The sequence below is a fragment of the Sapajus apella genome, unplaced genomic scaffold (genome assembly GCF_009761245.1).
Source record: "Sapajus apella isolate SASKATOON/1434 unplaced genomic scaffold, GSC_monkey_1.0 scaffold143, whole genome shotgun sequence".
Classification (NCBI taxonomy): Eukaryota; Metazoa; Chordata; class Mammalia; order Primates; family Cebidae; genus Sapajus; species Sapajus apella.
Window position 1 is genome coordinate 1,110,476 of NW_022437083.1, and position 26,709 is coordinate 1,137,184.

At 40.6% G+C, this 26,709-nt stretch overlaps 1 protein-coding gene across 11 annotated transcripts in view; it reads right to left on the bottom strand.

Annotated features, from left to right (window-relative positions):
- Nucleotides 1-26,709, bottom strand: part of ULK4 (unc-51 like kinase 4) — a 630,679-nt gene that overhangs the window by 434,470 nt on the left and 169,500 nt on the right. For all 11 annotated transcript variants that reach the window (XR_004264542.1, XR_004264544.1, XR_004264543.1 and 8 more), the window contains 3 exons: nucleotides 10,734-10,867; nucleotides 8,843-8,964; nucleotides 8,632-8,688 (listed from right to left, as the gene is read on the bottom strand). Coding sequence is in view for 8 of the 11 variants with exons in the window: in XM_032264293.1 (XP_032120184.1) it covers nucleotides 8,632-8,688; nucleotides 8,843-8,964; nucleotides 10,734-10,867 (313 nt within the window). In the remaining 3 variants the exon portion in view is untranslated. The remainder of the gene's footprint in view (nucleotides 1-8,631; nucleotides 8,689-8,842; nucleotides 8,965-10,733; nucleotides 10,868-26,709) is intronic.

Consider the following 26,709-nt stretch of genomic DNA (forward strand, 5'->3'; position numbering starts at 1 on the left):
AAAAAAAAAAAAAAAAAAAAAAATCTAATACAATAGAATCTATGTAACATGTACAAAAGAACACAGACATATATTCTGTGTTACAAAGAAAACCCTTAAACACCACCCAAGTTAAGAACTAAGACATCCCCAACTGGTAGCATAAACTCCCCTATGCCACCTGCCTACCTCACTTCCAGAGAAAACCACTATCCTGTATTTATCATTTTCTCAGTTTTCTTAGTTTTAACACATATACATGTGTCCCTAAATAGAAAATTGTGTATTTTTGAGCCTTACTGAAATTATAGCAAACTAGCTACAGTTCATACAAACAGGATAGCAGCCGCTAAAATCTTCAGAAAACATAAGACCCAAAATTGCAAAACAACTAGAAAAAAACAGAGGGGTAAAGCTCCATGACTTTGGTCTGGGCAATGACTTTTTTCGATCAAACCCCAAAACACAAGCAACAAATGCAAAAACAGACAAATGGGATTACGTCAACCTAAAAAGCTTCTGCACAGCCAAGGACACAAAAGAGTGAAGAGACAAGCCACGGAATGGGAGAAAATATTTGTAAACCACAAATCCAAAATATATAGGGAACTCAACTCAATAGTAAGAAAGCAGATAACCGAATGTTTTCAAATGGTCAGGCCAGGTGAAGTGGCTCATGTCTGTAATCCTAGCACTTTGAGAGGCCGAGGCACAAGGATAACTTGAGGCCAGGAGTTTGCGCAGCATAGCAAGGCTGTCTCCACAGAAAAATAAAAAAATAGCCAGGCATGGTAGCATGCACTTGTAGCCTTAGCTACTCAGAGGCTAAGGTGGAGGATCACTTGAGCCCAGGAGATCAAGGCTGCAGTGGGCTATGATGGCATCACTGCGCTCCAGCCTGGGCGACACAGCAAGACCCTACCTCCAAAAAAAAAAAAAAAAAAAAAGCAAAAGTCAAAGGAATGAATAACCATTACTCAAAGAAGATATGCAAATGGTTAACTATGGAAAAAATGCTCAACATCACTAATCAGGGAAAGGCAAATTAAAACTATAATGAGATATCACTTCACATCTGTAAGAATGGCTATTATCAAAAAGATGAAAGATAACAAGGGTTGGTAAGGATGTTCAGAAAAGGGAACTCTTGCACACTGTTGGAGGGAATGTAAATTAGCACAGCCATTATGAAAAACAGCATGAACATTCTTCAAAAGAATTAAAAATAGAAGTACCACATGATCAAGGAATTCAACTACTGAAATACATACATATGTTTTTCCAAAGGAAGTAAAATCAGGATGTTGAAATGTCTACACTCCCACGTTCACGGCAGCTTTCTTCACCACAGCCAAGACACAGAATCAACTCAACTGTCCACCAACGAGGAATGGATCTCACAGACGTGGCAAATATACACAAAGGAAAACCTGTCATCAGCGGCAACATGGATGAACCTACAGGACGTTATGTTAAAGGAAATGTGCCCGGCACAGAAAGACAAACGTCATGCGATCTCACTCACAGGTGGGAACTAACACAGGTGAAGTCTGAGTGGAGAAGAGATGGTGGTTACCAGGGACTGGGGGTCAGGGGAAGACATTGGTCAAAGGATACAAAATTCTGATTACATAGAATAGGTATCAAGAGATCCTGTGTACACAGTGAGTATAGTTAATAAAAACTGTAGTCTTGAAAATTGGTAATAGTAGATTTCAAGTTTTCTCATCACAAAAACAAGGATGTGAGGTAACAGATACATTTATTAGCTCAATTTAGCCATTCCACAATGTATACATATTTCAAAACAATCTGTTATACACAATAAATGTATATAATTCTTATTTGCCAATTTAAAATTAAATTTTAAAATGTTTTTAAATGGAATTTTTTAAAGTTATGGGAAAATACCTAAATGCAACCTAATTTTTTTTTTTTTTTTTGAGAGAGAGAGAGTCTCACTCTGTCACCAGGCTCGAGTGCTGTGGCACGATCTTGGCTCACTGCAACCTCTGCCTCCCAGGTTCCAACAATTCTCCAGCCTCATCCTCCCAAGTAGCTGGGACTACAGGCATGCGTCACCATGCCCAGCTAATATTTGTATTTTTAGTAGACATGGAGTTTCGTCATGATGGCCAGGTTGGTCTCGATCTTTTGACCTCGTGATCTACCCGCCTTGCCCTCCCAAAGTGCCAGGATTACAGGTGTGAGCCACCATACCAGCCAAATGCAACCTAAGGTTTTTAAAAGTAGAATATGAATCTATGGATACAGAATGGTCTCAAATGTATTTGTATATGTCACATATACGTTATAGATACATAAATAATTGTTTCTACAATACAAACACATCTATATGAACAGAAAACATAAGAAAACAAGAACAAGTTAACAATGGTTGTCTCCTAGTGTAGAGTTATAATTTTATTTTTTTCAAATTTCACAGTTTTCCACACTTTCTTTAATAACCATAAATAATTTAAATTTAAAAACTTAAAGACATTTATTTAAGGCTATAAAGAAAATCAGAAAGCCTAAAAAATGCAAGCCCTTTAAAAATTGAAAATAAAGGATATCTTCAAGTTTTTTTTTTTTTTGGGGTCTACAAAGAAACAAAATTGACTTTAAAATGAAGTTAATTTTTAAAAGTAGCAATGTATGCTTTTCATGATAATTTTGTTAAGATCATTTCACGTAATTCCAAAATGGGCACATAACTTTTGCTGAATAAAAAACTCAGTGAGTGAGAGAGATCTTTTCACTTCAACAAATCTACTTAAATGTCTATGAATCACTAAGTAAAAAAAGAGGACATAGCAGTGTTATGTAACAACAATCCCTTCTGTGTAATTCTCTTAAAAATATATACATAGGCCCAGTGCAGTGGCTCACTCCTGTAATCCCAGCACGTGGGAGGCCAAGGAGGGAAGATCACAAGGTCAAGAGTTCAAGACTGTCCTGGCCAACATGGTGAAACCGTCTCTACTAAAAATACAAAAATTAGCCGGGCGTGGTGGTGCGCACCTGTAATCTCAGCTACTCCAGAGGCTGAGGCAGGAGAATTGCTTGAATCCAGGAGGCAGAGGTTGCAGTGAGCCATGATTGCGCCACTGCACTTCAGCCTGGCAACAAAGCAAGACTCCATCTCAAAATTAAAAAAAAAAAATTAAAAATACACACACACACACACACACACACACACACAATACACCAATGCTGGTGATGTGAACACACACACACACACACACACACACACACACAAAATACGACAATGCTGGTGATGTGAATGACAATTTTTGAGGCAGAGGTCACCGACAAGGACAAGCGTTGCTTCCTTTGGGAACCTGAGGAGGTATGCTTCTCTGCTTTTTCTGCCTTTCACTTCCCTCGGGACTTTCTAACCACTCACATGCACTACCTTTTTCATATATATATACATATATATATATATGTATATACACATATATATATATACATATATATACATATATATATACATATATATATATATAAAAATGTAAACTTGACTAAATGCTGAAATTATTTATTCTTTATTATGAAGAATTATGAGATTCTTTTAACTCATTTCCTACCTTATATTTCCCCTATTTAACTCTTTTTAAATCCCTACTAAATATTTCATTCATTTATCAATTTCAGTGTCTTTTGATGTATTTCTTCCTTCTCATTCTCAGTGTAACAGGAAGTAACGAGGGGGAGTGAGGACGGCATTGGACATTCAAGAAGAAGGGAACATGGAAATAGTCAGCGGCTGATGTGAATTTTAAGACAGACCAGTTATTTGCATTGTCCCCCCTCCCCACAGCCATATTTAGCCACTCCGAGCAGGGCTAGGGTAGGTGGAGACTTAAATTTAACTAGCATTAAAATTTGCCAGGGAGCCAGGTGCAGCGGCTCACGCCTGCAATCCCAGCACTTTGGGAGGCTGAGGTAGGCAGATCACTTGAGGTCAGGAGTTCAAGAGCAGCCTGGCCAACATGGTGAAATCCCATCTCTACAAAAAACACAACAATTAACTGTGAGTGGTGGCACACACCTGTAGTCCCAGCTACTTGGGAGGCTGAGGCATGAGAATTGCTGGAACCCAGGAAGAAGAGGTTGCAGTGAGCCGAGATCTCTCCGCTGCACCAGCCTGGGAGACAGAAAGAGACTCCGTCTCAGAAAAAAAAAAGAAAAAAAAAAAAAGTGCCAGAGGAAGACAAGGAAGGATCGGGAATGGGAGCTCCGATCTATGCGAGGCGGGGTTAATGCTGGACCAGGCGCCCTAGGCAGAGTAAGAGAACGTGAAGCAGCAGAGCCCTAGTAGGGCAGGGTAGAAAGAGCTAGAAAGCAGGTAGAAAGCAGGTAGGAACAATTAAGTCTCAAAGGAGCTGAAGGGCTGCTGGGGTGGAGAGAAAAGGAGCTGACAATCAGGGCTGGTGGACCGACCAGGGGATGCTGACAGTAAGGTCAAGTGTTTGACCATGGGGGCAGCCAGCGGACGGGAAGACAGACAAGCTCGTGGGGAGAGAGGCAGCCAGGGAGCTGTGAGGCTGAGGCACTGGGAGACCCCCAGAGGGATATCAAATTCCCCACCCATGACGTGGGAGCCGCAAGGAGAGGCTCATGGCGAGCCAAGTGCTAAAGGAATGCTGAGGAACAAGGGCCAATGACCCAGGAATCTGCAGATGGCCACAACACAGAGGATGACACTGTATCTTCTCACAGCACAAGCTTTAAAGCGGGGAGTTTCAGCAGGGGAGCAAAAAAAAGTAGCCACCCCCTGGCTGGGGCCACTGGCTAGGAAGTGCGGGCAGTGTGTCATGCTCTGTTTCATTCAGTGCTCCACAGCAGGGGCTGAAATGAGCTCCTTCAGCAACCGGGATACAAATCCATGATATGTTAAAGGAAGAAGGACAAGAACATCTGCTGGCAACAAGTAAGGAAATATATACTATCATCTTTTGAAAAATGCAAGAGTGCACTATCTCTGGCTTTCCTACAGCTGAAGTCAGTGTCTATCAACAAACCAGCATTTCTTTACATAAAAATCTACAGAGGGCAGGAAGCATGTGCTTCCGGAGTTATTTACTGTAGAAACGATCACCTCCACAGCCATTTTACTTGTATAAACTAACGAGGCCAGAACTTAGACACAACAAAGTCTGCTTCCCCTGATCATTAATCAAAAGCATTTGCAAAAGGACATAAGAAATGCAGTGAATGTTAGGTTAATATATATCATGAGCCCTTGAAAATATTTCCTTAATTTACTACTTCTGATTTCCCAGCCCAATTCAGTGGAGGACCAAAAGAAGCCTGCTATTCGCCAGAGAACTTCCCCAGAGACTAGACTGCTGAATCCTGGAGAGGGAGCCCAGCAAGAAGGCAGGCTGCTTCTGCCAGTAAGAAGTGAAAACAGCCATCATCAGCTGGGTATCCTCTTTTGCTAGGACTCTTTCAAAGCTTGATAATGGTTTAAAATTGCTCTGCTGAATTGTTTCCAAATGCTAGTCTCCTTAAAATATGAGACGACCAAAACTTCATTTTCCTTGGGAAAAAATTTTTACAAAAAATTAATTCCTGTATTTATGCCTCCATACATAAGAAGTATCCTGAATTTCCACCAAAAAAAAAAAAACAAAAGTCTGTAGGTCAACTAGGCAAACCATGCCCTAGTGGCATGATAAAACTGAAGTCAATGGGAAGCACAGTTCCAACGCCCCGGCTCCAGCCTGCTCCTTAAGAACCTTCTGACACGGAGACATCACAGCAACCCTGGCTGCCACCTCCACACCCACCCACAGCAGGCCGGCAGCTTGTAGAGAGCTGCCTCAGTGGAAGCCAAGAAGCTACTGGATTGCTGCTACTGGATACAGCTTCTGAAAGTGGACTGAGGTTGAATACCCCAACTAAGTCATACCTTTAAAATATAAAAAGCCAATATGCCTGCCATAAGACAATCGCTACTCCACAAGATACATTTTGAGAAATACTGAAAGTAACATTATCTCCGGGTGTACCAATAAGTCTTTCAAAACACAATGCTGGGCAAGGTAGCTCATGCCTGTAATCCCAGCGCTTTGGGAGGCCAAGGTGTGTGGATCACTTGAGTCTAGCAGTTCAAGACCAGCCCGGTCAAGATGGTGAAACTCCGTCTCTTCAAAAAAATTATCCAGGCATGGTGGCACACACCTGCAGTTCCAGCTACGTCAGAGGCTAAGGAGGGAGGACTGCCTGAGGCTGGGAGGAGGGGGCTGCAGTGAGCCTGACTGTGCCACTGCACTTCAGCCTGGGTGACAGAGCAAGACTCTGTATCAAAAAAAGAAAAAAGAAAAAAAAAAAAGAAAAGGAAAAAAATACACAAAGCTAAGTATGTAAATATAATAGACTATTTCCTCTATGTCACTAGAACCAAATAAGCACTATGCTCTGGACAGTTTTACACGATCATTCTGTGAACTGGGCTACAGAAGATTCATAACTGTGCATTCCCACCACTACCACCAAAAAAAGGAGGGAGGGAGGGAAGGGGAGGGGGAGGGAGGAAGGGGAGGGGGAGGGAGGGGAGGGGAGGGAAGGGAAGAGGGAGGAGAGGGGAGGGAAGGGGGAGGGGAGGGGAGGGAAGGGGGAGGGGAGGGGAGGGAAGGGGGGAGGGGAGGGGAGGAGAGGGGAGAAGGAAGGAAGGAAGCCTTTGCCTAAAAAAAAATTTTTAATTATTAAAACTCAAAAGGCTTTAACATGCTGATTTGCACCGTGAATTTCTAAGGGTGTCCGAGCATCGGTAAGGCACTGTAGCCTGAATAACATTTTTGCTATCTTCTGGAACAGTTCGCAGTCCGTATGGATAACTAAATCCAGGTCCTGAATTTTAGTCAGTAATCCTCTCCCTTTACTAGCCCTCCACCAGTGCCATCAACGCTGAGTATGCAAAAGGTGAGCACACAGTTAAGGCCAAGCAACAAACACAATAAGAAAAGTAATTCAAGAATTCTGGGATTGGCCATGACTCAAACTAGGAAAACAGACTGAAGAGAGACAAAAAACTCATTCTGTTTCCCTCAACTTGCTCCAATTGGGTGAGGCTATCAAGAAAAAAACTGCTAAAATTTTTTCAATATCTTAATGATCTCTAAACCAGCCAAGTTATTTTCCATTCCTAAAAGTGCCTATATTGAAAAGACCCAACGGAGCAGCCGCAGAAGAGTCTTCATGGACACTCATGTGGTCTCCTCCCTTGTCTCTGAACAAAGAATTACAAGGAGCAGATGAGCTCTCCCTAATATTCGTAGAACTTACGAAAGCCCATGAAGACTTTTCTGTTGGAAAAACTTGGTAGTTACTTAAAAATCTGAAGCATGTTCAGTTAATGTAGGCAGAAGAAAATGCTACACATGAAAAAAAAAAAAGAGAGGGAGAAAGAACAAGACAGTTATACCTATCCCAAACAAACACCGTGCCACAATACTCCATCGTGGCTGCTATGACAAAATTACCAATGTCAGGCATCAACATGCCAGTGCAGTGGAATGGCAAATAGAAAATCATAGTCATGCTAAAATGATGCCTATGCTGTACTTAAAAACAGGTAAAAAGACGGTGGTAAATACAAATTCCCATCATTTGCAATTTCATAAATGTGGTACCAAAATTAGACTTTCTAGAATTCAGGATTCAAAGTACTCAAATGATAAAAATTTAAAACTGAGCACAAAGGGACCTCTACTCCACTGCTTCCTAAAAATCAGCGCCCGCTACTCACCATTCACACTTACAAACATCACACTTCACCCTATGATTAAATTTCTAGACAACAATATTCTCACTTGTGTGTGGCAATCTTTTTAAAAAAAAATTCCAAACCAACAATAAAATGAAGATGCTGACTTCATTTTCACTAGTTACCTCTATGGCATTTTGAAAATCTCTGTTCAGTTTATCATGACTATCAAAGCAAGCCTGGAGAAGCTCTGTGACAAACGTTTCCGCCTTCCCTCTGGATGGCCCCTCATTGTATCCATCGTATTCGCTGTAGCCACTACCGGCAAGGGAAAAACATAACATAACTCATGACCCGTGAGCTAAATAAAAAGACAATTTTTGTGAGCAAAAATGGAAGTGAAAAATAATACAGTGATTTCTCATTTCTACCTGCATCCTCAAAATTAAAGAAGCAGCTGAATGGAGCTTAGCAGAGAGAAATGCCAGCAGCGGAAGAGATGCTGTGCATGACTAAATCCAGGTCCTGAACTTCAGTCAATAGTTCTCCCCCTTGACTAGTATTACTATTTACTTCTGACAACGTAAGCCGAAATAAATGACAATGATAACGTGTTCCCAGCATTCCATGGTCACCAGTTTTATTAAATTTTTTCATGATGTTCAATACCAAAATCCGTGCAAGTGCTTCTGCGGGCATATTGACCCTATTTGGGCTGTCTCTGAACAAAGTACATTATCAGGAGAGAATGTGTTTTCTCCAAATGTCAAATTTTATTACAGTCAACAGATAAAAATATTAAAAGGTCACTTCCCTGGAGACAAATAAATACCAAGAGGATTTTTATATTACCTCATTCTGACACCAAATTCCACAAACAGTAGAGGCAGCCACATTTTTATTAGAAACAAGAAAAATGTAGTGTTACTCACAAGAATAGTTCCATAGCTGAAAAGAAACTCTTCTGTTACAACCCGAGGTCGAAATACCTGTGTGATGAGAGTTTCTGTAGATTAAATTCTGGAAGCTAGGTACAATTTTAGTTCAATAAAAAATGGAAAGTGTTTTGAGTTAAGGATTCTCAGCTCCAGTTTACAGAGAAAAGAGGCACTGATGCCCTCTTCCTCCTCCCTTCGATTGTACCTGTGAAGTCACGAGGTGAAGCACCACGGGCGTCAGGGGGAGACACAGCTTCAGCTGCTTCACTTGAACTGTCGATGGGTGTTTACGTCCAGAAACGTTAGCCAAGGCGTTCAGAATGTCACCTGGGAAGCACAGCCCAGAGCAAGTGTGCAGGTTAAAACCACAAATATTTAGGAGCCACTGGTCATTGCTTGAATACTAATGGGACTTCTAAGGTAATTAGTGTCCAGATAAAATAGCAGATATGCTTATTTACAAGGACTGAAATCACAACAAACACTTATGACCTCTTGGAACAGAATGTGACACTCGGCAAGCACGCTATCAATGAACTCAATGTCTCGTGGAAATGAAAAATAAAATTTAATAAATTATAATAGTTTTAGAAATTTTTTTGTTATTTTCCAAATGTTAATCATGAGCACTTGTTACTTTTGCAAACAGGAAAATATATTTAAAATAATAAGCGAATGGATTACAGAACACGACCTACAACTTTAAGAAAACAGAATACATTGGGAGTAAAAAGAGGTCAATTCCCAAAACTTCTCATTGGATGATAAATAGAAAATAAAACTTGTTTGTGGATATCAGAATCTTATCGTCAGATCCTAAAACAGGATAAGTCCAGTAATAAAGAATTCAGCTACCAACTGACCAAATGATAGCCTTCAGGTTGGAGGTAAAAACGCCTACAATTCAAAATAAATTTTCAGAGGCTCTATTTTCAGTCATCACTAGGCAAAAATAACCTCCTAAAGTATTAGTAAAGAGCAAAAACTTACTGTCAGTTGGTCTTGAAGATATTTTCATTACTTTGATTTAATATTCTGAATTCCTGAATCTAAGTAATCTCTACTATAACAGCTTGGATCAAATTTAACATTCTAAACATTTCTGGTTTACAGCTACATCTGCTGGAAAAGCATGGAATGGGATTTAAGCTGTATGTACATGCCCCTTAGCTTACTTAAATTTCTGTAAAAACAATGAAATATGGTATTTCTTTAGCTGTAATAAACACCCTTTGCCAATCATTATCAGAGATTTTTATCTTAAGATAAATTTTCAAACCAAAGAAAGTTTCAAACTTTAAACGAATATCAAAATTCTTTCACATTGCAGTTGAATATTTAAAATTAAAATCCATGCATGTTTGTTCTCACTTACTGTGGGCGTTAAAAATGATTACATGGCAGAAGAAAATGGAAAATAACAGAGACTGAGGAGGGTGAGTGGGTGTGGAGGGATGACAAAGAAAAGTGGGTCAAAGGGTGTGAGCACACAGCAAGACAGAAGAATAAATTCAAACCTGACAGCGGAGCGGGGGACTGCAGTTAACAAAAAGGTATTGTAGGTGGGTGCTGGACACCCTCCATGTCCTGACTTGATCACTATGTATTTGATACATAGAACAACATTTCTCACATACTCTACAAATTTGTACAAATAAAAGAAAATCTTGTTTCAGCAAGGGAAAAAAATAAACAAAATCTATGCATTTTTTAAGTTTTTTTTTAACAATAAATAAATTTGTGGCTCTAATTCCAAGAGAAAATTGGTCTGATTTAGGCAGAAAAAAATCTTAAGAAAAGTTGGCCCCAAATACATCAGTCCAATTTTAAGCAATTAAAACACTTTTCTCAAATTGCCAGTTTACCTCAGATCACACCTTAATGTGACATTGTGTCATCAGGCCTCATCATGTCATTGATGCAAAACAACTACAAAAACAGATAAAGCAAATTTAAATCTTGAAACTACACATTCATGGAAAGGTGTCTTTGCCTTCAAGAACAGACAAGTAAGAACTAAAAAAGAACTGGTGCCTAAAAGCCAGGTCTTAGAAAGGTGAGCAGAAGCGGGGCCTGTGGACGAGACTCCGATTTACCCAGGATGCGTGGCAGCTCCTGCACGATGTGACAGATGAGAAGGTCCAGGCATTTGGACAGGTATTCATTGCCGCCTTGCTGCTCCTTGCCTGGAGTGGTCTTTCTGCTGTCTCTCTCGATGTACATCACCAGTCTACACAGAGGAAAGGGCAGAGATTACCTCTCATGATAGAACACTTGATTGCGTCTGTCCGAAAATGCCGCCACGGCGAGGGTTTCTGGAGGGCACCCGTCCAGTCATATTGATGTGTAGGTTTGCAGCAACTTGTCGGGCACAAGTTTTGCCTCGGAAAACTTAAAACATTTATGGAGAAAGAAAATAGGGCAACTTTGAATTTCTCTGCTAATGTCCTGATTTCACTTGCCTTGGCCAATGAAAACAAACACCATTCTCCAGGTGATAAATGAAAGGCAAAGCGATGTGTGGGCAGAAGAGGGCTCCCTACGTCTCAGAGGTTCAAAGCAGAACCACAGGTTAACTGCACATTTGTTTATCATTAGCAGTGAACTTGCTTGGGAACCTAGATGATTCACATGAATTTCAATTCTCTCAGCAAACTGTGTACATAAGTCCACAGAAAAGGTTTCATTTTAACAGCGGGTTATACAGATGGAAGATGCTAAATACCTGGCTTTCACATGTCTCTTTACTGCTAGTTTTATGATACCCCCTTTTAAAGTTAACTTACGTCTTCTTTCAAACCACTGGCATTCTTCAGACATTCACTTCTCACCCAGAACTAGGGAGTCTGCTGGACCATCACCTTAGACATTTAAGATGTTACCACAAACTTTTAGGTCCTCTCCCCACTTTCTCCCCTTTGCTGGATATAGTCATCATTTTCTCAAGTTCCCATTCCCCACAGCTCCCTCTTGAGAAACAAGTCCACGGATTTCATCACGCACAAGTCCCTTTAAGGCAATCTCCATGGTCACTGTCATCCATCCACCCATTTCTGTTATTCTCACCCATCCAGCCAACTTTTACTTCTCAGAAAGAACTTCCAACCGATTCCCCTTGTAAACTGGAGTTGTGCTCATAATACACACACGTACGTAAAATGTATTGAAATCTTGACACTTAGCATGGATGTGGCTCTCTCAATAAATTTATTCACGTATTTGCATTTCAGTGTATTACCGTTCAGAACCCATTAGTGAACGTGTGAGGACAAACTCGAATCAGGAAGTTGGCCTTGATGCTGTATCCATCAGTTAGCACCCTCTGTTCTAGTCGCTGATTATGTGGCTAGAGCCATAATCACTGTTCAGCCTAGTTGTTCCTCATCCACCTTCAATCTGACTTTCTCTCTCATCGCTGTCTCTAAGGTCACACGACATCAAATCCGACGGGCCTTCATCAGCCTTCACCTATACAAGTCAGCAGCATTCAACACCGCTGCCACCCCGCTGCTCCTGTCACAACATCCTACTTTACTGGTTTTCTTCTGGGTTTCCCTGGTTGTTCCTTCTCCGTGTCTTTTGCTGGTTCACGCACTTTTCTTTTTTTTTTTTGAGGCAGAGTTTCACTCTTGTTGCCCAGGCTGGAGTGCAATGGCGCAATCTCAGCTGACTGAAACCTCCACCTCCCAGGTTCAAGCAATTCTTCTGCCTCAGCTTCCCAAATAACTGATTATAGGTGCTACTGGGATACACCACCATGCCCAGCTAATTTTTTTGTGTTTTTAGTAGAAATGGAGTTTCACCCTGTTAGCCAGGCTGGTCTCGAACTCCTGACATCATGTGATCTGCCTGCCTCGGCCTCCCAGAGTGCTGGGATTACAGGCACAAGCCACTGGGCCCGGCCAGTTCATGCTCCTAAATGCTGAAGTTTATCAAGACTGAGTTCTAGGCCCATAGCTATCCTCTAACTGTTTAACCCAGGCTATCTAATTCCTACCAATGATTTAAATTACCACTTTTCTATACACATAATCTCCCAATTATATATCTGGAGCTCAAACCCAGTCTCTAAGTTATATACCAATATATTCAACTGCTGGCTTGACATCTGATTTTAGCTGTCTTAAAGGCACTTCAAACCCCACATCCAAAATAAACGTCATCATCTCACCAAACCCGGCTGTCTTCCAAGGCACAGTACCCCACTGTTTCGCATCACTCACTACCTCATTAAACAAACCAGAAACCCAGGAGAGTCATCCTTAACACCTCCTTTTCTCTCACTTCCCATATTAAATCGATCATTGAATATTCTTCAAACTCTTTCACTTCTCCACTCCAAACCAAGAGCGGGCGACCATATTCCCTCCTCCTGGCCTCTTACAATAGCCTTCCAGCTAACTAGTCCATCCGCTTCTCCTCTGTCATTCTAATCCTTGCACACCCTACATCTAAACTCATCTCCTCCCTTAGGTCACTCCCCTATTAAAACCCTTCCAAGGCATCTCACTGTTCCTCAGATGGGAGTCCTTAAAGCTCCCTGTCGCGACCTACGAGGCCTGGCCCCCATCACCTCCCCAGTTTCATCTTTCCTGCCGTCCCTCCAGTCACCCTGGGTTCTCTGTCCCTTATACACAGTACCTCCCCCCACAACAAGCCACTGCCTCTGCCTACGTGGCTCTTCTCTTCTCTCCTCTCCTTGCCAATAAATCCACACGCATATTTCATAAATCGCTGCAGTCTCCGATGACTTCCTTAAGCTAAAGCCCTCTACGGTTCCATCTCGTAGCATGGAGGAACTACCCAACTGCAATTTTATAAGATATTTTTGGGTATTTGATAATGTTTGCCATCCCAGTAAACTTAAAAATACCTAAGGGCAAGGACTATATCTGATTCTTCTCAGCATGGCCTTTCACTTCTGGGCACAGCTCCTCACCCTGATTAAGTGTTCAGTACGTATCAGCTGAGTCGGTAAATAATGCTGTTGAAACTGTCATAAAGTTCTATCTAGTTCTCTACAGCAATTCCTTGGTTCTCATTAATCCCACGGCCCGTTTCTTAATTCTGCTGTTTGCTGTGTGTTTGCTTAAAATTTATATCACTGGATTACATAAAAAAACTTTCACCTAGAAAAAAAACACCAGAAGCGAAATCAAAAGACCAACTGGAGAAAAGACTTTCCATTCCGTATCACAAAAGGTTAACGCTGTATATGTGTACACACATATGCCCCTAGATAATAATTAAACAAAGACTAGCAAAACAAGAGGAAAAAATAAGCAGGGACTAGGAAAAGGCGCTACACACAGAAGAAAATATAAAGGGTTCGAGAAAAAGACGCTCCATTTTGCTCATACTGAAAGAGATACACATAAAATGGCATATATTTTTACCGCATGAGACCCAAACTCAGAAAATTTGAAGACAAAGACAGCCATCGAGACCCTGGGAATACTGACACTCTAGCACATTGCTACTGGGTACGAAGTCAAGTATGAATCCCAGGCAGGAGGGAGTGAGCTGGCAACATCTTGAAAATTAATAATGTACTCATTTCACCTCTAGGAAGAAAGTATTCTATAGATATAATTGTACATATATGACATGATACGTACATATAGTTTGCAATTTATAACATCAAAAAATTGGGTTGGAAGGTATCTAGCAAAAGGGGACTGGCGAAGTAAAATATGGTACATAATTAGAATGTGGGTATCAAAAAGAAGCAGCTCTTCATACACGATATCAAAAAACCACAAGATGTCTTTTTAAGTAAAATAAGCAAGGTTCAAACTAGAAAACTTTTGCTTATATAAACAGAGAGAAATAATCAACATTCATATTTGCTTAGATTTTTTAAAAATCCAGCAGGATAAATGAGCTAATAACGAAGCTTAATTTTACCTGGCGGTAATCTAGGGTAATGAAGTACAGGTGAGAAGTTTTCACTTTGATTTTTTTTTTTTTTTTTTTTTGGTTTTTGAACCATGAGCAGACATTACCTACTCAAAGCTTTCAGTGTAAGTTATTTTTCTTTTGAGACAGAGTCTCACTCTGTCACCCAGGCTGGAGTGCAGTGCCGTGATCTCAGCTCACTGCAACCTCTGCCGCATGGGTTCAAGCGATTCTCCTGCCTCGGCCTCCTGAGTAGCTGGGATTACAGGCACCTGCCACCGCACCCAGCTAAGTGCTGTATTTTTAGCAGAGGCTGGTCTTGAACTCCTGACCTTGTGATCCACCCACCTCGGCCTCCCAAAGTGCTGAGATTACAGGCATGAGCCACCATGCCCGCACAATGATTTTAAACATTAAGTGATATTGTTGTCCTACAGACCCTTTTTAAAAACATTTTTTAGGTGATTAATGCTTAATTTCCTAGGATACCCTACCAAATAATAAATGCTGAGTGCAAGGCAAACAGACAACCACATTTGTAAGATTTATGCTTTCTCACGGTGTCAAGTGTCAGGCTGACTTTACAAAAGAAGCAAACCGACAGTGCTCCAGCAGTACCCCAAAACTTTACTGTGGTTGTGTCCATTACGATTCCTGGATTCCTTCCTTCAGCAGGGTCAAATCTTTTGCTTTGACTATAACGAAACAGAGATGCCAACCAAACCTGGAAGCAATTCTCAGCTGCTGCACTTCCTGACAGTGTGATCTTGTACAAATTAAGCTCTTACAAACTTCAGTTTTCAAATTACAAAATGAGATGAGAATTCCCGCCTCACAGGACGGCTGTGAGGGAGTAAATGAGTATATAAATACTCAAGAAGCCGTAGCTGCTACTATCAGCACCAACAGCCTTGGGATACGGGTTTCTTGAGTGCACAGGTCTTAAGAGAAAATCCCTAGAGAAGGCTAACACTCCACTTCTCATCCCATTCTCTGAGTCACGAATCACCATGGTCAAAAGCCCTGCCCCACTTCTGCATTTGAAGCACTGCCTCAACTTACTAAAATGAAGGAGAGCCGGACATCTCTTCACAGATGAGATAGAATTTGATGCCACGAAAATTCTTCTACTCCTTTTGATATAGGAAGAACAGAAACATATTCTTTAAGGACGTAATTAGGTTTGTCTTCATTAAACACGCAGAATATATAACTGCTTATTTACCCATCATTCTACTGAAAGACATGATGGGTGCTTTCAGCTTTTGTTCTCAAAAAAGCAATGCTTGAGGAACACTGCTTTATCTGTCTCCTGGTGCACATGTGCAAGAGCTGCTAGGGAGCACAGGAATAGAAACTCAAGTATTCAACTCCACAACCCTGCCAAACTGGCTTCCAAAGTGGTTGTCCCAATTTATTCCCACCAACAGTGCATGTGTTCCCTCGGAGTTACAACCTCACCAATCCCTAATGGTATTAGATTTAATTTCTACCTATCTAACTATGGGGTCTAAAGTGGTACCTTGTAGTCTTAATTTGAATTCTCATAATTATTAATGACAGTGAGAATATTTTGGTAGTTATCTGCTGTTCATGTTTCCTCTTTTCTGAGGAAAACGAGAAAATATGAAAAGAGAAAATAGGCACAGCAAATCCCTGAAAATGCCTATTTCTGAAATGCCTGTTCAGGTCTCTTGCCCCATTGGGTTACTGATCTTTTGTTATCGATTCGGAGGTCTGGATCTTTTCTCTTCTTTCTCTTCGTCCCCTTCTTCAGCCTCTTTCTTCCTTCTTCCCGTTTCTCCTTCTCTTCCTCCTCATGTCTTTCACACTGAAGTCCTCAATCCACTGGAAACTGATTTATCATGTGGATTGAAGTGGGAATCTAATTCCAACGTTTTTCCAAGTGGACGAGCATTTGTCTGATACTGTTTATTAAAAAGCTCTTTCTAAAACTAGGGGTGAGGAAGGAGGAGTAAAAGATCAAATATCTGACAAAATCTGATTAAAAAGTAGTTTGAACCTTAAATTACCTCCTCTAGCCAATATAGGTAGGTAACTACCACTAGGCTTGTGCTCAGGCAAAAGTCTGAACATTTATTCTCTAGAGAAAATAAAATAAAAACCATCTGGACTGAGAAGTAGCAGACCAAGTTTAAGAGAGGACTACTAAACTGCAAACAGGGAGACTGGGTGGATTCACACACAGCAAACACTGAAACTTCAGCTCCCTGGGTCCAGTGGGCTCCTGGGACCCTGGCGGCCTATTCGTTTCCTTCCAAGCACGCGACTGCAACACTCTTCACATGTTCTTCTTTGGCAAAACTAAATAGCCCAAGAGAAACAGCCAGAGATATTCATGCTGAACTTTACATTAAACATGCCCGTACAGACGATCCTAGTGTGAAGCTCAAAGTCAACATTCACCAATAGACTGAGAACTTCTAAAACTAGGCTGTCATTCCTTCAACTCTTAATCATAAGGAGATGAAACATTACCAAATAGCTGAAAGCCTGGCTTATCTGCTCTATATTTATGTCTGCTCATATTCATCCACATTCTTTTTCATTGCTGTGTCGTGTTCCAGTATGTGAATATACGGTAATTTTCTTATCCATTTTGTTGTGGATGAACATTTGGGCTATTTCAATTTATGAACAGGGATAAGCACAACTAATGCTGGATGCATGCAAACATTTCTATTGGATACACACTTGGAAGTAAAACTGCTGTGTCACAACGCATGCCTCGATTCCGTTTCATAGACACTGATGAACAGTTTTCTAAAGTGATCATTATGTCGATTTATACTCCAACAGGTAGATAGAAGAATTCAGGTTCTTCTACATCCTTGCCAAAACCCCACATTATCAGACTTTTAAATCCTAGCCATTCTGGTGGGCACACATTGGTACCTCATTGTGACTAAACTAAATTTTCCTGATGACTCATCAGGTTAAGCATCGTTTCAGGTGTTAATTGGCCACCTGGAGGTAGCCAGTTTGTGAAGTGCCTGTGCAAGTCTTGTGCTCATTTTTCTATTGGGTCATCTGTACGATTTTCCTTGATGAAACAGGTGTGTACACATTTCTCTTGAGACCACTAATGATGATATTTGTCATTTATACATGCCTCTTACTCTGTGGCTTATGTTTCTACTCTTTTAGTCATGCCTTTTAGTGAATCATCATTTTAAGGTAGCCTAATTTATCAATATTTTCCTTTCTGACATTGCTTTTGTGTTCTGTTAAAAAAAATTTTCCGTCTACACAAAAGTCATGAAGATATTTTCATATGCTATCTACTAGAAGCTTTACTGCTTTACCTTTACAAATTTAAACAGAAAATCATAAAATCTACCTGTATTGATCTTCGGTACAGTACAGCTTAGGAGTAAAGTTTTTATTTTTCCTATATTGATATCCAAATGGTCTATTACCATTTATTGTAAAAAAAAAAAAAAAAAAAAAAACCAAAAAAAAAACACCACTTCCTCACTCTTTTCCTCTGTATCTCTCCAGCACTTCTCCATGTCTTTTATACTTCTGTCTCTCCACACTGATCTCAGACTTCTGCTAGATATTATTTCTCTGCTTAGGTCAGTCTAATCTGTTAACCAAATCCACAGAGTTTTTACTTAAAACTCAGTTATTGTATTTTTTGGTTCTAGAATATCCATTTGGGTTTTTTTAATAGCTCTAGTTCTCCACTGAAATCTTTAATCTTTCAAATTCCTTGACTATATTAATCACAGTTATTGTAAAGTCTGTATCTGATAACTCCATTGCCTGTATTCCCTGAGGATGCTGTCTCTCTTGTTGATCTTATTGCTTTTATTCATCTTATCCTGTCTCCTCATAGGCCTGATTACGTTCTGTTGAGTATTAGACTATATACCTGAAAACCAGGGAGATATTCTGAGGTCTGGGGTTAGGGTTAGACCTATCCACACAGGATTAACATTTGCTTCTGGAAGGCAGCTAGAACACCAAACAATCTAGATCATCTTAATCCAAACAGAGACTGAGATGACTCAAAAACATGCTTCTCTCCCTGTCTTAGGAAATCCTCTATATCAATAACAGCTACCCCAGAAACAGAAAATAGAAATGTTATCTTTTGGCAGTCAGGGAATCCCAAAGAAATCCTCTCCAAATGTGCAGAGTATTAAAAAAAGCAAATTCACACTTGTCTATAAGGAATCAGTTTTTCTCTGAAGTTTAAATTATCCATTATAAAATTTGATAATGTGTTGCTTAACTACCATGGTTTGAAATATCTTTTACTTGAGGCAAAAACTATTCAAATCATTTTCAAACACTAGTACAGACTGTTAATACGTAAGAAAATAGCCATTACATCTGCTGGGGGAAATAAAAGACTAATGGGATCCATAACAATATAAACCTAACTCCAGAATGATGCTCCATTTCTTCATGCTGTCCCCAATGCCTCCCCATTACAAGATGTGTTTTCACAGGCTACGGTTGAATAAACTGACTTTACTGACAAGAGAACATTATTTTCTAAAAGAATTCACATTCTATAAAGGAGATAAAATGTGGAAACATTTGAGCATAGTGTCCACAAATACTTCACCAGCATTCTACAAAAGGCAGCAAATGCTATTTCTCGGTGTTCTACAAGGGTGTATCAAGTTAAAGAGAGAACACAGTGAATAGAAATCCAAATAAACTGCAATAAACAACATCAATTCTCCTTTGTGTCCCTGACTATCTTTTTTTCTGTTTGTTTAATGGAGTCTTGCTCCGTCGCCCAGGCTGGAGTGCAGTGGCATGATCTCAGCTCACTGCAACCACCACCTCCTCCTGGGTTCCAGCGATTCTCCTGGCTCACCTGGCAGCTGTGATTACACATGCGCCACCACACCAGGCTAATTTTTGTATTTTTATTTTGTTTTATTTGTTTCATTTATTTTTTGTATTTTTAATAGAGACAGGGTTTCACCATGTTGACGAGGCTGATCTCGAACTCCTGACCTAAAGTGATCTGCCCGCTTCTGCCTCCCAAATTGCTGGGATTACAGGCATGAGCCACCGCCCCAGCCAACTATCTGTAACAGTATTATTTCTCCCCAAAACATACCCGTTCCCAAACTACTGTCACTCCAACCCCTGCATTTCTCTCCATTTATCTCCCTGATTCATTCTGTCCAATCTGACCACAGTTTTCTTACTCTTACCACCACAGGAATCCTATGCTTAATAAACATACATCCACCTTTAGGTAACTCTGATCCGCCTTCTATTAAGACCTGCTGCTATGCCTCCATGATTCTAAGGCCAAGCTCACCAAGTCCTCTGTCTAATACCTACACCAGTACAATGTCTATAGCAAAATGAGTTGAATGAGTGCAAGGAGGACGTTATCAGTTTATTCATTCAATAAATAAACGGTGTCTACTATGTGCTAAGCATTTTTCTAGTTAATGTATATACAACCCATGGAGTGTATATTCAAGTGCAATCAAACAGACAGCAAATAAGCAACCGGAAAACAGCTTAGGTGGTGACAAGTCCTATGGAGAAAATTAAAGAAGAGTCAGAAAACTAGTCTCTTGCCAGAGAAAACCTCTCTGACAGGATGTCAGCTAGGCAAAGACCAGAAGGGGTAAAACAAGCATGCAAAGTGGACAAAACATCCCAGATAATTGGTACGCCACATGCAACATCCTACAGGCAGACCCAGGCTTGCTGTGTAGCTACAGCTTGGCATAAGAAAGATCCAAGAGGTAACCAGGCTCCAAGCCACGAAGGGGCTTGCATGCCATGGTAACAAGCTTGAATTTTACTCTCAAGGAGGCAGGCATCATCTGATACGTGCTTAAAAAAAGAGAAGCAACTTGCAACAGTTTGGATGAGAAGTCATGGTGGCTTTGCTTAGTGTGGTAGTGGGGAAACGGTGTGAACTGATGAGATCATGGATCTCTTTTCATAGTACAGATAATTAGATTTGCTGTTGATTGGATATGAGATGTGAAAAAGAGAAATCAAGAATAATTCCATGCAACTAAGCAACTGGAATAACAGAGCTACCATTTACTAAAATAGATAAAGACTGCCAGAATAGCAAGTCTGGGGCAGAAAAACATGATCCAACATTAAAGTTTCCGTATCACATGGAAAGTTGGTATGTAAGTGTGAGTGTGAGAAAAGGCTTGGGCTGATGAAAGTAATCTGAGAGTAGCCACAGATGGATGGTATTTAAGGCAATTGTCTTGGTCCATCTGTGTTGCTATAAAGCAATGCCTGGGGTTGGGTAATATAAAGAAAATAATGTGTATTTGGCTCATGATTCTGAAGTCTGTAAAAGTTCAAGATTGAGTAGCTGCATCTGGCAAGGATCATAGGCTGCTTCCACTCATGGTGCAAGGCAAAGGGGAGCCAGGGTGTGCAGAGGTCACATGGGAAGAGAGGAAGCAAAAGAGAGAGGGGGTGGGTGCAGGTTCTTTTTAATAACCAGCTCTGGCAAGACCTAACAGAGTAAGGACAGTCCCCAGTCATTCATGAGGGATCCGTCCTCACGACCCAAACACCTGCGATTAGCCCCACCTCCAACACTGCAGATCAAATTTGGAGGTCTGAGGAACGAGCGTCCAAACTCTAGAAGCCATTAGATTAAATGAGATCACCTGGGGAGTGAACGTCCAATGACTGGATCATGGAATTACTAGAAAGGCTAAGACGATGAAGAAGGACCAGCAGAGGGAATGAGGAAGAGTGACGAGTGAAAAGTGAAGAAAACCCAAAAAAACTGCCCTGGGTGTCACAAAAGTACTTCAAGAAGGAAGGCAGTGGAATTCTAGTTTCTGGTAAATGTGAATTAGGTTATTCAGACAGACATCCCTACTATAAATCAAACAAAAATGAAAAGACATATATATCCACTTAGCATATAAGTATACACATATATAATGTATATCCACTTGATACATAATCACACCAAACTACTAAGGCTTATAAACAAACACGCAACGCCTACGATGACTGTCTGATGTCATGTAAGAATGTGCAGTTTTATAGTGACGTCACCAAGATGGCTGACTGGAGGTGCCTGATACTCATGACCCCAACTCCCACAAAAAAAGACCAAAACAATGAATTAATAACTCCATTTTGACTCAAGTATCTGAAGGAGAACACTGAAGTACAGTGGCGGAGTGGAAGACTCAGGACGGCCGGGCGGAGAAGGAGTGCAGACACCCTGCTCTCTGCCACCCTGTCTCCCCAGCTGGGATCAACTCAGAACCATGAGGAAATTCCCCCTACAAGAAAAAGGTAAGCGTGGAGACCCCAGTAGCTCCTATCAACATCACAAAGACCTGCAGTTTTTGTTGCCGAAGAATCTTGCACTCCTCATGGGCCCCAGTCCCTGCTGAGGAAGCTGCCCGGAGTCCACATGGCTATACCGTGCCAGAGAAGAGGCTGACATTGTGCCCTATTTTCCCCCGCCCCAAGCTGCTGCTGCACAGTGCCATCTTGACACTGGGGCTGCTGCAAGAGTGTTCCTGCCCCGGGAGCCAACAGCCACTGTGTCTCCCCACCCTAAAGGCTCCACTGCACTCAACAGTCCTGCAGCCCCTTGGAGCAAACAAGCCTGCCAATCTGCTCCCAAAGGAACAATGCCTGATCTACCATGTAACAAATTCCATTCCCTCTTGGCATGACACCAACACAGCTTGTTCCACCTCCAAAGGTGGGGAAGCAGCTGAGCCGCCAGTCAGCCAGCCCTGCACTCCCTTGGTGCGGTGCATGAAACGGCCTGCCACCCTCCCTCAGGGAAGCAGTCCAAGCTGCCAACTCCTGCAGCCCAAGTCGCTGAGGAACTCACACACATTGTAAATACTGACTATAGCCGAAGAAACTACGCAAAGACTGCACTACTGCACCTACTCAACACCAAAGCTAACAAATCCAACACAACCAACGCCATAGGACAGATTTTCAAAATTACATTAAGTGTGTTTTCTGACTATAATGAAATAAAACTAAAAATCAGTAACAGGAGGAACTCTTTAAGCTATACAAATACATGGAAATTAAACAATATACTCTTGAACAACAGAAGGGTCAAGGAAGAATTTTTCTTTACATTTAAAAATTTAAAAATTCTCTGATACAAATAAAAATGGAAACACGATATACTAAAACCTATGGGATACAGCAAAAGCAGTTGTAACAGGGAAGTTTAGAGCAATAAACGCCCACATCAAAACATCAGAACGATCTCAAACAACGTAACATTACATATACTTCAAGGAACAAGAAAAACAACAACCGACTGACCCAACATTAGCAGAAGGAAAGAGGTGCCACAGAGCAGAAATAAATGAAATGGAGACTTTTCCAAAGTACAAAAGGTCAGCAAATAGAGTTGGTGCTTTGAAAATACAACAAACGTTAGGCAGACAAAGAAAAACAGAGAGAAGATTCAAATAAATGAATTCAGAGATTTAAAAAAGTAGACATTACAATGGATGTCACAGACTAAAAAGAACCATAAGACTATTATGAACAACTATACACCAAACAGTCGAAAAATCTGTGAAAAATAGACAAATATCTGGACACAGTCTATCAAAATTGAATCATGAAGAAATAAAAAGTATGAAGAGACCAATAATAAGACCGAAGCAGTAATAAAGTCACCCATCAAAGAAAAGTCCAGAGCCTGAAGGCTTCACTGCTGAATACTATGAAACATTTAAAGAAGAACTAACACTAATCCTTTTCAAAGTACTCCAAAAAACTGCAGAGGAAGAAGTCTTTCAAACTCATTCTACATGGCCAGTATATCACCCTAATAGGAAAACCAGAGAAGGAAACTTTAGGCCAATATCTCCAATGAAAAGTCATTCACCGTAATCAAGTGTAATTCATCACAGGGATGCCAGGATGGTTTAACATATGCAAATCAATAAATGCGATGCATCACATTAACAACATCAAGATGATTTCAATACATGCAGGGAAAACACTTGATAAAAGTCAACATCCTTCAAAATAAAAACTCTCAACAAATTAGGTATAGAGGAATGTTTGTACCTCAACACAATAATGGCCATATATGACAAACCCACAGCTAACATAATACCTGAATAGTAAAAAAAAAAAAAAAAAAAGGAAAGCTTTTCCTCTAAGATTTAGAACAAGACAAAGAAACCCACTTTTATTCAACATGGGCAGGAGAAAGTATATTCAAACTGAAAAAAAAGAAGAAATCCAATTGTCCCTGCTTATAAATGGCATAATCTTGAAGTTATAGAAAATCCTGAAGATTCCACCAAAAACCTCTTAGAAACAGTAAGTGAATTCAGTAAAGCATTTCTATATATCAATAGCAATGATATACAGAAAAAAAAAATCAAGAAAGCAATACCATTGCTATATATCAATAGCAATGATATATATGAAAAAAAAATCAAGAAAGCAATACAACTTACAAGAGCTATTTTAAAAAATCCTGTTAATATGTTTAGCCAAGGAGGTGACAGCTCTCTACAAGAAAAACTACATAACAGTGATGAAAAAAATTAAAGAGGACACAAGTACATGGAAAGATACTCCATGTTTATGGATTGGAAAACCTGATATTGTTAAAACATCTATATTACCCAAAGTAATCTACAGATTAAATGCAATCCTTATCAAATTACCAATAACATTCTTCACAGAAACAGAAAAAAAAAATCCTAAAATGTGTACATAACTACTGAAAACCCAAAACAGCCAAACCAATTTTGGAAAAAAAAAAAAAGAAGAAGAAGAACTGGTGAAGAAAAGAAAAGAAAGCTGGTGGCATCAGACTACCAGACTTCAAAATGCACAGTTTTAATAACCAAAACAGCATGGAACTAGCAGAAAAACAGACACACAGATCAATGACACAGAATGGAGAACACAAAAGTAAATCCACACAGCCAGCTGATTTTCAACAAAGATACCAAGAAGACACTTTGGGGAGATGGCAGTCTCTTCAATAAATGAACCTGGGAAAACTGGGTATCCACATGCAGAAGAGTGTAGCTAGACCCCTCACTCTTACCATATATAAAAATCAAGCCAAAATGGATTAAAGACTTAAATTTAAGATCCGAAACTATGAAACTACTAGAAGAACACACAGGGAAAGTGTAGTGTAACTACAACAATAAATTAAATATTTACAATCACAGGTAAACAATCATCTACTTCAATTCATTTAAAAATTTATATAATTACCATGTTTTCCCCTTTAAAAAAACTTACTTTTTAGACATTTCATTGAAAAATTAGGCTTTCATATAATCAAGATTGCCTTGAATTCAACTAAACACAAATGTTTTCTTTTTTTTTTTTTTTGAGACAGAGTCTCGGTCCTGTTGCCCAGGCTGGAGCGCAGTGGCATGATCTCGGCTCACTGTAAGCCCCGCCTCCTGGGTTCAAGCAATTCTCTTCTCAGCCTCCCAAATAGCAGGGATTACAGGTACCCGCCACCACACCCGGCTAATTTTTTTGGACTTCTAGTGGAGATGGTTTCACCATGTCAGGCAGGCTGGTCTTGAACTCCTGACCTCAGGTGATCTATCCACTCAGCCTCCCAAAGTGCTGAGATTACAGGCATGAGCCACTGCGCCCTGCTACATGTTTCCATAAAATTGTTCCAGCTTCTGTGTGGAAAATGTATTATTGAGTCGGGGGAGTTGAAAGACTAGACGCAGGAAGCCAGTGTCAGAACAGAGAAGAGATGCTGTTGGCTCAGTTGGGGCCGTCTAGATGGAAAGAAGTAGATAAGCAGGGGACCATCTTTTGGAGGAAGAGATTATATGACTTGTTTATTAACTGGATGAATGATAAGAAAACAATATGGGTTACTCAAAAGTTTGGGCTTGCGTAACTGGATACAGTGTTGTTGAATGTTTTTGACTACTACCGAGTAACTGGATAGAGTGCTACTGAATGTTTTTGACTCCTAGTCTGGGAGGTAGGATGGAGTTGGGAAGCATATTTGATTTGTATATGTTAAATTTAAAACTCCTCTTGGGCATGCAACTGAGTATGCTAAGACAATATAAGCCTGGAGTGGAGAAAAGGTCATCTAAGCGCATATCAGCACATAGTGTCTGAAGCCACAGGATTAGACGAAATCACCTAAGGACAGTGACGAAAGAGGAAAAAAAGAAGGCTCAGCACATGAAGCAGAAAGCAGAAACCAGCAAAGAAGAGACTGACGTGGGAAGAAAGCAAGGAACGTACATCAAGCCCCTATTATGAACCCTAAAACTACAAAGGTAAACTCCAGTTTAAATTTCCAAGTGGAATCAAAGCATTCTACTTCCCTTTTTCACATATTCCCAACGGAAAATTACATTAGCCCTAAAAACAAGAAATTGTATCATTCAGTCAGAACCATTCAAAAACTTCTTAACAGTGATGGTACAGATTAAATGGATTGAGAGAGGGCCCAAGAACAGGTGAAGGAAAATGCTGACCGGACAGTAGGCAGAACCCCAGCAGCACCGCAAGCCCAAAACGGCAAGGGGACAAGACACATTGAGGCTTTAGGGCTGATGGGACATGAGGTTTCTCGACCCTGTGAACAAAGGAACTGGGTCCCAGGAAACCTGGCACAAAGGTCATGTTACCTAAAAAGAGAGGGACTGCAGGGAGCCTGAAGGAAGGACATTGTTTAAAGGAAAGAAATGATTTGATGAAAGCGGCATTTGGGGAATATTAACTGACAGTGGCTAAGCTAATGAATGCGAAAAGGAAGACAAACAGGCAATTAGGAGTTACAGGTGTGCAGGTGAAGAGGCAAAACAGAAAGAACACAAGAGAGAAGAAGTGGCTGCTTGGAAATGGTTAGGAGTGGAAGACACGTTCCAGGAGTATACGTGGAAAGAGTGACCCGTTTACAGTGTGTAAAGTCAGTTATACAGGCTTCAAAAATTGAGAGTTCACCCTCCTTGCTTTGACTTAATTAAGTTTCTCCTTGAAGATGCCACCACACCAATGCCCCTAGGCCACCCTTACTCCCTTCGAGTTCTACCGAGGTCTGCGTGCCCATCAGTGGCCTATTCCACTGCCTGTTTCTACTTCGGATCTTCTCATGCGCAGGATGCTACTAGAATGACATGTGAACTGTAGACATCCATCCCATTTGAATTCATGCTG